Source organism: Notolepis coatsorum, assembly GCF_963971535.1.
Source record: "Notolepis coatsorum genome assembly, chromosome: 11".
NCBI lineage: Eukaryota > Metazoa > Chordata > Actinopteri > Aulopiformes > Paralepididae > Notolepis > Notolepis coatsorum.
Genome location: NC_140175.1, coordinates 93,700,103 through 93,713,552, shown reverse-complemented (window position 1 = coordinate 93,713,552; position 13,450 = coordinate 93,700,103). Strand labels below are relative to the sequence as shown.

Genomic DNA, 13,450 nt, shown 5'->3' with positions numbered 1-13,450 from the left:
AGAAAGAGTTTGACACAATTGGCAGACGTCATGAAAGATGCGGGGGCATACTCTCGGGCAGACGGGGTCAGGCCCGGTCTCAACCCGAGAGTCGACTCTGCTACCAACACACCGGGGAGACAACCACCCCCCTATGTTTACTTTAAGAGGAGGTGGTTGCTCCCTTAACCCACTAAGAAACCCCAGAAACATAACTGCGCGTATACACAGGCTATACAATGCAGTTCAAGCGTTTCAGGTTTAAAAAGGGTTAACCCAGGTCAACAGGTCTTTGAGAGCAAGGCCCGACCTGGGCCTGGCGGACCGGGACCTACACAGGGATGCATAGAGGAGTTGACAGAAGCAGCCTCCCCAACAGCCCCCTCCCATCCCCGGTTTAGCAGGGAGGGAGGGGTGAAAACAAATGGAGAAGGACCAACCCCCTAACATCGTGCAAAAGGTACAACACAGTATGGACCAATGCACGCCACTGTTAAGGGCAACTCGTAGTGGCATCTATATGACACACACATTCATGACATCAACCCCTGTGATGTCCGGCCCGACCTGGCATTTCCCCCCCGGAAAAGCACAGAGTCCTTCGGGGTACCAGAACCTGTCTGCGCCCCGGCGGACAACGGGTTAAACTGATCCGGTCCGGCGCGACCATGACCAGTCCCGTGCCCTAGTCATGCCGCCGCCCCCAGTCCTAAGAGGGGGGTAGGTACGCGTGTCGATCCAAAACATCACAGAGGGCGCCACCAAGACGGTCAGTGTTACGGCGGTGCCAGGTAAGAGAGTGGAGTTCCAATAGTGGTGGCAATAAGGAGACGGAGAGTAGGTTTTGCTCTTCACAATACGTGTATCCTCTTTATTCAGGAACACACTATAGAGCAGCCAGGTAAACAAGAATACTAAATAATAGAGAACAATCGAAGAGAGTACAAGTAACAGCAGCACTTGTTCTTGGTGCCGCCGCGTACTGGTTCTGAGAGTGAAGAGCCGATGAGGAACAGAGAAGACAGGAGTTATTTAAAGTTCAGCATACCAGACATTCCACACGTTCCACAGAGTGACAGCCAATTCCAGGTGACAAACGATAATGCAATCAAAGAGGTAAAGTGACAGGTGACAGAATGGTAGCCGGGATCTCAGGTCAGCAAGACCTGAGAACCCAGAACGTTACAGGTCAGTAAGCGAACGCACTACTCCTGGTGGCCCACCCAACGGGCGTGAGACCCCTTGCCAATGTTTTGATCTACTCCATCATCTCCCCCCGGAGATGTACGTGAGCCGTCGAGTCTAACCTAGTGCACTGGCGCTCGGTAGAGACAATAATCTCCTTCCCAGCCGACCGCATAAAAAACGCAGTTTTTACGATGTTGGGCAACCAAGGCGCGCCGGACCCACAAGCATATTCAATCATTGAAAAAACACCCTGGGCCAGCGCTGATCGGTCTCATAAGACCATGCGCTGATTTCATAAAACAGCGTATATACTCGCAAAGAACCCCAGAACAGTGACGGCGAATTTCTAACAAGAAAGAGCCTCACAACGTTTCCCCTTGCTGTCTGGGACGAGCAGCAGGGAGCCGGTCTAGAGACACAGACACAGGCTCACATACGACGAGCCTGGGAATAAAAACCGCATCAATTCTGCTCTTTATGTAAGAGGAGAAGACAGCGATTTTCCCAGAGAGACCACAACGTGAGTAAAACAATTGAAAAAGGTTCATGTAACAATTGGACCAAGACTCTCTGAGGAGGAGGCTCTGAAACTCTGAGAAGGCTCTGAAACTCTGAGGAGGCTCTCTCACTGGTGCCGGAGGTTCTGAAACTCACAGAGGAGGCTCTGAAACTCTCTGAGGAGGAGGCTCTGACCCAATATACACTACTGGTAGGGAGCAGAGTAGAAGACAAATTGTCTCTACTGCATTGCATCACCTATCCTTTACAATGACAGTGGTCTGTAGTACAGGCCCTGTAACTCACGGACATGTCTCTTGGCCAGCAAGAAAAAGCGCCTGTGACGTTTTCAAATGGCCGGGGGAATCCCGTGTCCCACCTATCCTGATTTGGTGTGGGAGACAGGAACCCCCCCCCCCCCCTGTGACAAGAGAGAGAACACCCTCGACAGGGAGACTGAAAGGCACAACCTCTCGGCCAATCAGTTTCGTAAAGGATATAACTATATCCGGGAGGGGGGGGTATTTTATCCACCCCCTCACCACCTCACCCCTGATACAACGCCATAAAAAAGCAGAGCCGTGACACCAGTTGCATGGCGCGCCAGATGAAAGCACATACTTCTATCCTGTAGAGTAAAAGCTTTACATCATGCACGCCAGCCACAGCCGGAAAAAAAACAGGTTTTATTTCACGGCTCTGGCTTATGTGTGAAAAACTTGCCAACCGCTATTTTTATCATTACCCTTAAGCAAAGAAAAAATATCAGATTAAAGAGAGGGACTCAAAAGGTCCTTGGTTCATATGCCACATATTATGTACAACTCTGTAAGCTAACACCCATACCAGTTGTGGACTCAATGCTATGTTTACCTAAACGTATTACATGAACACACACAACTCTCATTATACAATAAAACCCCAAGTTCACCTTTACTCACGTAAGAAAGAACGCTGTCTTAAGTAGAGAGAAGGACATAAGCCCTTGGCCGAGTGCTAGAAGTACAGGCCTTGCTAAATTATACACAATAGCAGCCAACGCAATTTTTCAGAGAAAACTGCACAAACTCCAAGCAAGAAGGCGCCCCCAGCATTTGTAGCTGTGAGTTCACATAGCACACGTCGTATCCCCTAAAATGCAGTGAAGTAAACACAATCTGGGGGTCACATCTCAGAGGATCTGACATAGACAATACACATAGACTCAGCCGTAAAAAAGGCGAGGCAGCGCTTCTACCACCTGAGACAGATAAGGACGTTCAGAGTCACCAGAGATGTCTTTAACATAGAATATTCTGTTCAGTGGCAGCCAATAACCACGGATGGGCTTGCCTCTGTAGTGACTGTCGTCGTCGGACTCGGAGTCATCATGATACGTACAGTGCTTAGATACAGCGTATTTTATGGTGAGCTTTGCGAGCCGTACAATCTCTACCATGTCGGTGGTGTCGTCCAGGTATGTGACGGTCACCCGTTCCGCCAATGTCCCCAAGGCAGCTTCCACGGTCTTTCTTGCACAGAAGAACTTAGTCTGCGTCCACTTAAAATAGGAAGGTGAAAGATAACAGCGCGTTGCATCATCTGGTTCGTATTCAGATTGAACATCGAGGATCTCCCATTCAGATTACAGGTCCCAAGATGGCAACATATTAATGTAACATCACACGATGTCATGAAATGCATAAACGTGTCAATGTCATTTAATAAAGAATTATTACATCAAAGGTATCCGTATGTATGTTATTCCCACTAAGAGTCCTCTACCGTTAAGTGAACACACAGCCACAACATCTATCATGTGCTATTATGATGTGTAAATAGCCCATGTATATCCACGTAAGATAATCTTACCTATTTAGTGTCCTGAACTAAGCATCACGTCAGACACAATCTATAAATCAGAGTCACTACAGACAGATATGAGAGAGCGAGAGAAACAGAGAGAGAGACAGAGAGAGAGAGCGTCAAATGACACGATACAACGAAACCCCACTAAGCCATGAACCCTAGCTCGTTCTGTAGAGGACCCCTGATCGTGGTGGCTCCCTGACCTCTGTCGTCACTCTCTCTCTCTCTCTCTCTCGTGTGTGTGTGTATTTGCAGATCCTCCGTACACACACACACACATAGGGGGGCATCTCCGGTGGCCGGTGTCCGTGGCCCCGCCAGCCCCCGGGAAGGGCCCCTCCGGCTGGACACCGGACACCGGCCTTAGTTTTGTTTTTAACCTCACTTGCCAAGATCACAGTTTTTAACTTTGATATGATATGATACATTTATTTATATTGCGCCCCTCAACCAATAGATCGCGGGGCGCATCTTTCTTGTTTTTATGCCCTGCTGTGACCTTGGGTGTTCTGAAAGGCGCCTCCAAATAAAATTTATTATTATTTTTATATATTCAGATACAAATTATTGTATTGCCTATATTTATTGTAATGCATAAAATATAACCTCATCTGCACCTTCGTATACCTGTACCTCCCCTCCCCCAGGCTGCTATGACTCCCGAATTTCCCCCTATGGGATCAATAAAGGAATATCTTATTTTAAGATGGAAAGCAAGAAAGTGCAACAACACTGACATAATTGTATTTAATTTATTAGGATCCCCGTTAGCTCAAGCAGAACCAGCAGCTATTAAATTGCAGCCTATTTTTTATGAAAACACTAAACACTATAATGTAATGAGAATGGAAACGGTCAAATACACAGCTAATAAAAACGGACTACACATCTTTCACCTTAATGTAAACAGCATTAAGCATAAGCTGGACGAAATAAGAAACCTGTTTATGAGCGGTAAGGTAGACTTAATATGCTTTACTGAAACTAAACTTGATCCATCTGTAACAGACCCTGAAATAGAAATAGAGAACTATACTATAGTCCGTAATGACAGAAACCAGTATGGAGGTGGTGTTTGTATGTACATATATAAGGACACCAAATTCATTACCCGTACTGACCTTCATCATGAGACAATTGAAACCGTATGGGTGGAAATTTTATTTGAAAGGGCAAAATCTGTTCTAGTCGGCACAATATACAGACCGCCAGATCAAACTGGCTTTTATGATACTCTGGATGTGTGCTTAGCTGGAGCTGAGGATGCGGAAAAAATTCTTATTGGGGATTGGAACACGGATATGCAACAAAAAGATGCACCCGTCTTCAAATCCTTCAATAGGTTTTGTGATCTGCACGGCCTCAGCCAACTAATCACCCAACCCACAAGGATATGTGAATCAACTCAGACTACCATTGACCTCATACTGACCTCTGACAAGTCCAAGATCTCCAATAAAGGGGTTATAGCATGCGGGTTAAGTGATCATTATATGATATTCTGTACCCGCAAAAAGCTAAAACTAAAGGCTGGCTGTCACAAAACAGTCACATCTAGAGACCTCAAAACCTACTCTAGCGAGGCCTTTAACCTTGAACTGGAGAGTCTGGACTGGTCAGATGAACTCAATGGTACACTGGTTGAAGAAACTTGGCTTGGCTTCAAAACCAAATTTTCATCAATACTAAACAACATGGCCCCCCTAAGAACCACCAGGGTAAAAAATCGCGCTGAGCCATGGATGCACACTGAAATACTGACCGCTATGAAAGCCAGAGACAAAAAATGCTCTGAGTTTCGTAAAAGTCAGTCAAAGCTTACCAAAAGCACGAGCAGTGAACTCCAAGACCACGTGACTGAACTCAAACTAGAAAGAAACAGACTAAGAAATGACGTAAACTCCATGATCAAAACTGCTAAAAAAAAATTCATCAATGACAAAACCGAGGAAAACAAAAATAAACCACGTGAACTTTGGAAATTACTCAACAACCAACTCGGCTGCAGTAAAATACTCAAAACCAGGTTCTCAAACATAAACATAAAAACGGACAACACGCTCATCACAGACAAGCTGGATGTAGCCAATTACTTAAACACTTTCTTCACAAACATAGCCACAACACTGGTAAACAAACTACCCTCCCACTCAGGGCAGTATGGGGTAGAACACATAGTAGCATACTACAAGAACCTAGGCGTCCACAAAGACGACTTCAAACTGGAAATAGTAACTACAGATGAGGTACTCAAAAAACTGAGCGCCCTCCAACCAAACAAGGCCACTGGCCATGACAACATCCCCTCCAAATTACTCAGAGACTCAGCAGCAGCCATCACCCCAGTCATCACACACATAATAAACCTCTCCATAAAACAGGGACACGTCCCCAAGGACTTCAAAATTGCGAGAGTAACACCCCTGCACAAAAAGGGCAGCAAATTAGACCCGGGTAACTACCGCCCTGTTTCTATCCTTACATCCATCTCGAAAGTCATGGAAAAAATAGTATACGAACAGATCGAAAAGTACCTCGCGGACCTCTAATCTACGAATTCCAATCTGGCTTCAGAACATCCCACTCCACTGACACATGCCTTCTCTACTTGAACGACCACATCAAACAAGAGGTGGACGCGGGCAAATACTGCGGCATGGTCATGCTGGACCTACAAAAGGCCTTCGACACTGTCAATCACACCATTCTGATTGACAAGCTAAAAGCAATTGGTTTTGATAGTTTATCAGTGAGCTGGATACAATCCTACCTGGAGGGGAGGGAACAGATGGTGGAAGTAAACGGTACCCTATCCCCCCCCCTCACAGTGAGCTGTGGTGTTCCACAAGGAAGCATACTAGGACCGCTACTATTCCTAATTTATGCAAATGACATGTCGTCAGCTTGTGACTGCAACTTGTTCCTGTTTGCGGACGACTCAGCCCTGCTGGTCTCTGACAAGAACAAGTTACAGGTTGAAAAAGCCCTCAGCTCGGAACTAGGCAAAATCTGCATATGGCTCGCCGACAACAAACTATCATTACACATGGGCAAAACAGAGTCCATTCTCTTCGGTTCAAATAACAAACTCAGCAAGACCGACGGCTTCTCGGTTACAGTGGGTGACAATATTATCACAAGGAAAGATGAAATTACCTACCTGGGTTCCATCCTAGAGGCTAATCTTTCCTGTGACAAAATGGCATCCAATGTAATAAAAAAAGTCAACCAACGAACGCGATTCTTGTACCGGATCTCCTCTCTGGTAAACAAGAATACCCTGAAGACTCTAGCAGGAGCACTCATTCAAGGGTACTACGACTATGCTTGCACCTCATGGTACCAAAGCACCTCAAAGGCACTAAAAAACAAATTACAAACATCTCAAAACAAGCTAGTCAGACTACTACTTGACCTGACTCCTAGAACCCACCTCACCCCTGCCCACTTTGACAACCTAGGATGGCTTAGAGTAGACGACAGAGTACAGCAACTTGCAATGGGCCTGGTCTACAAGATACACTACGCGACCAAGGTACCCATGTACATGTCAAAATACTTCCCAAAGGTCAGTGAATACCACGATCACAACACCAGAGGGAGCTCCACAAATCATGTAAAACCCAGATTCGGCTCAAACAAGGGACTAAACACGTTTCGCAATTATGCCACATCAATGTGGAACGCCCTGCCTAAAGCTGTAAAGGAATGTGAATCACTACCCACCTTCAAAAACACTCTAAAAAAACACCAACGTGAGACTGCAATTCGAAACTGGCCCCTACAAATGTCCTAACCTAGTTGTACAGTAAATTACCAAGTAAGGCTTTGTCAATATTCCAATGTACAGTGTAAAATGTGTGTTTGTCCCCTACCCAACCCCCCCCCCCCCCCCCACCTCCAATGTACAGCCCTCACCCAACCCACCCAACCCCACCCCACCCAACCAACCTCCTCCAATGTACAGTTTCTACGCCAAATGTATATACACTCCTTTTCTGAACACTTTTGTATCACAAACAGTACTGTATTTGCAAATCTGATATGTCATAAATGTATAGATGTAGCAGTACTGTCTATCTGTATGTCATGTATGTCATATATGTTATGATTAATTGAAAATGGGGGACCCTGATGTAAACAAGACGAAAGTCTTTCTCTGGTCTGCATCCCCTTAACAATTGTATGTATTGAGCTGTACTGTACTGTACCCATTCTGCAATCTGTTAATAAACTTTTCAATCAATCAATCAATCAAATAGATACGTCAATCTATACGTGTTTCCTCTCACATCATATTATGTTTTGAAAATTAACGTGTATATTACTCAACAAATCACAGAGTATTATTATAATAACACGATCTGTTATTTAAAAATTTAAAATAAACGAACCGTTTTCTGTATTGGGGACATATTTCTATGTTGCACAGGAAACAGTACAGTTGTCATTTAATGCAACACGGCTTCCTTTTCCGGTCTCTTTTCCCATACCCACAGGAAGAATGGTGAGGCGAAACACTGGCTTAAAGAAATCTAAAAACATCTACTTAATGGACAGTATGTCCACATTGGGGTTGTTCGGCTTTTATTAGTAGTGCAACGCGAGTATCATTTGGCTGGAATATCGCCTGCGACGAAACTTGATTTTGAACATAATCACCTATGTTACTGTACCATCCACTCCGTGCCCATTTTGCTAACATGGGCTAATGATTCAATGTAGCTACGAACAATGTGTTCTCGGTAATACGGGCACGCAATGGGGGGCTAAGGGCAGGTCTTTACCGGGTAGTTGTGTTACCACCGACAGACTATGTAAGTTAGTTTGACATAGTCCAGGCTAACTGCTCGGGTAGCAAACGTTAGCTTGCAAATTAATTATCCCGTATCGCTACCGGTGGACTGGCAACCATGTAGCACTGTCAAATCCCATGCTAGCAAGCTAGCTATGGCCAACACGTTTTGTATACTTTTCTGGAGCTAAGTTAGACTTTATAAACCAGTGCCCCAAAGGTCATGTCAGTTCACACTAGATTTAAATAGTAGGCTATCCATAACCCTTAGTAACTATAGCTACAACTAGGATTCATCCACGGGGCTAGTTTGTTTTTACCTGATTAATCAAGGAGAGCATGTTTGTTGCCAGTGGAGTCTTGCCTATGATGCTATCAATACAAATGTCTGAACATATGAATTTTCAGTGATTATCACTTGTAGACTGAGGCAAGACATCGCTGCTTAATTTAGTTGGAAGGAACGCTGAACTGCTGGATTTGTGCCTAAACACATGTGGCCGTTGCTCTTTGTGTTTCTCAGACGAAGGGTACGTCATCCTTCGGAAAGCGGCGCAATAAGACGCACACGCTGTGCCGTCGCTGCGGCTCCAAGGCCTACCACCTGCAGAAGTCCAGCTGCGGAAAGTGCGGCTATCCTGAGAAGCGCAAGAGAAAGTGTGAGTACCCCCTTGTCTGTAGTGTGTACCCCCTTCATGCCTGTAACCCCTTCATGCCTGCACACAGTACCCCCTTCATGTCTGTGCCCCCTTCATGTCTGCACACAGTACCCCCTTCATGGCTGTGCCCCCTTCATGCCTGCACACACTACCCCCTTCATGTCTGTGCCCCCTTCATGCCTGCACACAGTACCCCCATCATGTCTGTGCCCCCTTCATGCCTACACACAGTACCCCCTTCATGTCTGCACACAGACCAAACAAGTGTTCCGTTATTAATCCCCTTGGGGAAATTCACGTGTTATTCGGTTGTTAAGTCGTGACTTTTATCAACCAGTGCCCAAAAGTCAGCTGAAGTTGAATACTAGATTTAAATAGTTGGCTATCCATAACGCCTTACTAGAGCTACAACTAGGATCCACAGGGGTGGTTTGTTTTGACCCGATTAATCAAGGGGAACATGCCGTATTGTGTGTTGCCAGTGGAGTCTTGTCGATGATGCTATCAATACAAATGTCTGAACATATGAATTTTCAGTGATTCTCACTTGTTGACTGAGACAAGACATACAGGTGATGGGCCTTGGAGCCGCAGCGTACCTTAAGTCATGACTTATCAACCTTCCAATAAATGGTTTCTGGGGCCAAGCTTCCTCGCCTCAGTGCTGTGACCCTTGTTTTAATGGCTCGGTCATAATAAAATAAAATTTAAACTGTTTGGCTTATGTGCTCCTAGTATCTCCCACTGTCTGAAGCGGAGCGCTTGGCCCCGGAGTCCCGGACATGAATATACGCCACGCTTAACCGAATAACTTAAACGGAATAAGAATAATGTTTATCTATAAAGACGTCAGGTTGGATGAGTATGTGATGCACTTTTCATGTGCTTTATCTTCATCTTTCATGTGCTATATTACATATCCCCATTAGTCATCACCACAGCAACAACTAGTCTTCCTGGGGTCCACACAAAACAGTACATGCATACATAACATTATAGTAGCATACATTTAAAAAAATATATAATATATACCTACATATAAAAATAATTCCAAATAGCATTACAGTACACAAACGGTATCAGACGATACAATAAAAGGGATTCAACTCTTGAGTCATATCTTTACAGTGTACACTACAGTATGTGTCTTTAATGTAAACTTATTTCTTGTCTCAATGCTGTTTTCAAATTATTTTTAAAACTCTTTACTTATCTGGAAGATGTACTGGCAGTTTGTTCCATTATGACATGGCTCTATATCCAATGAATGAATTTGTTTTTGGTAGTAGCGGTGTGAACGTTTCCCTACAGGCGTGCCTAGTATTATACTTGTCGATCATGTGCTGCTGGCTGTGTTCATGTATGTTGACCTGTTTTTGTCGCCCGCTTCTCCTTCCAGACAACTGGAGCGCTAAGGCGAAGAGGAGGAACACCACTGGGACTGGTCGTCTGAGACACCTGAGGGTGGTCTACCGCAGATTCAGGTAAGCTGTCCTGAGGAGCAGACTCACAAGGGCACATTACCTCGATCCCATCGCTCTGTTGTGAGGAGGACTTGCCAACCTGTTCCGGTGTCTCAATGTTCCTCTGGGTGACGTCACAGAGGAGAGTGAACTCTAGTGAACTGCAGACACTCGTTGCCTCAACCATTTCGTCAACTTTCTTTTGACTTGGACCTACTACAGTTGGAAATGCTGTCTGCACTCTGCTAGAGGTCTGGTCTGCTCTCCTCTCTATGACGTCACAGAGGGATTTCTCTGGGTCAAGATGCGGCTGAGCAAATGGCCCCGAATTTCGCCAAGGGGATCAATATAGGAATGTCTTATCTTACCTTACACAGGAATTTCTCGGGATGCCATTACGGTTAAGCCCTTGAGACGCTGGGAACACGACATTGATGGATTACATGTCCAAATGTATTTGTAAGGCCCGACAACGCGTTAATGTCCCCATGGGCCGGACACGTCTTCTTTAAACAAGTCGAGAAGAAACATCACAAAACAAACACCTTGAAATCTAAAATAAATTAATGCAATACGCCAATACTCTCAGACGTACCCCACGCGCATTTAAGGAAAAACTCACTAAAAACCTAGCACCACAGGCATGTGAAGGGGAGAAACCATAGAATGGCCGTTCAAGGGGGGGGGATCTCCCTTAGATGTTGTTGATGGTAGTGTTGCTATAAAACAGGCGAATCAGTTGGTAAGCATGTATGTGTAATGAAACGCAAATAAGTACATGCAATAGCAACTGGGGTACATGAGAACATTTAGAAAATGTCAGATTATTACACCTCGCAACAGAACGATAAAATTATGGATGAATTGGCAAAATGCTCCTGTAAATGCTTTGTACTACTGTTAGTAGCTGTTGGGTTGGATGATGATTTTTGTAATGGAAGACTGGAAATGGGATCAGGTAGTTGTGCTCTGGGTCTAAGTCGGAGTGGCTCTGTGGTTGTAGGTTATGTGTTAAAGATATTCCTTTATTGATCCCCTTGGGGAAATTCACGTCAAAGCAAGAGGAGTGGGGAGTTACAGGTATGGGTAGGGTAATAGAAGGACAATATATAGGTACGGCAATACAATTTGATCCGCAGATGAGGGTCTGTATGCCCTATCGATTATATTATACATTTCAATGAATATAGGTAATAAAGGATTAATTCCGTTCATTCTAGAGTGAGATTGCAATATAGCTATCATTGCACATATGCTACAGTCCTGAGTTGTCTATTGTGATTAGTCTGCTTACCAATGATGTTGAATTAATAAATGTCTGAACAAATGAGATCAAAGTGATATCAATGTTTTCACTGAGGTAAGCTCACTATAGCCTGTATAACGTAACAACAGTTGTATAACGGCCATAGCTGTTGTGGTTTTCAGTGAGATGAGGGTCACGTCGTGCTCAAGTACAACATTCTGGGTTAGAAGAGAGCTTAGTGTTTTGTCATAAATGGAATACATTTATTTGGATTTAATTAGAAAATTAAGTGTTTTATTTCATGTATGAACAGTTTATAGCAACTTCCTCATGTCATCTCTTTCCCGTTTACTTTCCAGGAACGGATTCCGGGAAGGGACCACCCCTAAGCCCAGGCGTGCTGCGGTGGCTGCCTCCAGCTCATCCTAAAACACACACTTTTGGTTAAATAAATGTGCTGTTAAATTGAGTTGATAGTCCCGTCTCTTTTCTTTAGACATTGTGCTGTGCTGGACACAAATTGATTTTTATAACGACTAGTAGTGATTGCTTATTTCAAGGGTCATGCGTTATAAATGCCAAGAGTCAATTGGGAGTGCAAAACGCCACCGTAGCTGAAAAGCACGTGTCGCATGGAGCATTTACAAATGGTCTGTGACGTTGTATGCTGTTGATTCCAAAAGAAGCTAATTTCAATGACTACTTTGGTATTAGTTTCTAGTTATTTTCCCACCTACAGTATCGACTACTAAATTTAAGGCTAAATCTTATTTAGCCTGCCCCTTACTCAAAATAAATAAACAATTGAAATAGATGGTCTGTCAATTATGTAAGGGATAATGTATCGAGTCATTGTCGCAAAATAATTGACCGGCAGAGTTTAGAATACCGAGGCGCCTCGCCGAGGTGTTCTTTAAACGTAGTGAAGGTCAATTATTTTGCGACAATGACCCGAGTATAGCTATACATTATCCCGCTTATTACATGGCTAACTTACTAACAATATACTTCATTTTACACCATCGACAAGACGAGATCAAATGCAGACGCAGTTTTGTTCTGTCGCTCCGCCCTGTCATCGCCGTCAGCTTCCCCGGCAGTGTCCGATTGCACTGATGTCAGTGGGCTTGATTGCCAACAGCTGCGCACAGCGGTCATTATTGCTCGGCAGAGGTCCGTTATCGAGTAATAACGGACCTCTGATGAGCGATATTGACCATCGCAATCGAGCATTTCGGCGAATGTAAAAACGCCATGTAATAAGCATATTTAACGAGCAATACTTATATATATATATATATATTATACACCATGGGAGTGGGGCGAAACAATAACAAATTTGTCTTGCACAAATGGAAAATTTACAATAAAGTTTCTTTGACTTCATGGGGAGAGCCATTACCCCTCAATTTCATAAAGATGTGTACAATTCTTTAAATCATGTAGATAATTCCATAGTTTTTACGCCACATACTGAAATGTACATCTGCTTTAAGGTAGTCTGCGTACTAGCTTAAAATTACATTTCCTTCTATGTTTCTTGTCCTCGGAGCTAAATAAAAAAAAATATCTACTTCTGCAACCTTTCTGGCAATACTGTTTTTTGCTTTGTACATAACTAATAATATCCAACTCCACTATATCTCATAATTCCTGACTTAATAAACTGACTGCTGGACTGTTGGTGTGTTATTTTGAATCCACATGAAAATTTCTTACAATCAGATGGGCTCCAGGGACAAGCATTTACTGTTTTGTACTATAGAATGTGAAT

At 44.0% G+C, this 13,450-nt stretch overlaps 1 protein-coding gene across 1 annotated transcript; it reads left to right on the top strand.

Moving 5' to 3' along the window:
* Nucleotides 1–7,980: 7,980 nt before the first annotated feature.
* On the top strand, nucleotides 7,981–12,145 carry rpl37 (ribosomal protein L37). Its single transcript, XM_084325347.1, has 4 exons — nucleotides 7,981–8,020; nucleotides 8,832–8,967; nucleotides 10,367–10,451; nucleotides 12,036–12,145. Exons 1-4 carry the CDS (start codon nucleotides 8,018–8,020, stop codon nucleotides 12,103–12,105), a joined length of 294 nt encoding a protein of 97 aa, XP_084181473.1. The 5' UTR covers nucleotides 7,981–8,017; the 3' UTR covers nucleotides 12,106–12,145.
* The last annotated feature ends 1,305 nt before the right edge of the window (nucleotides 12,146–13,450 follow it).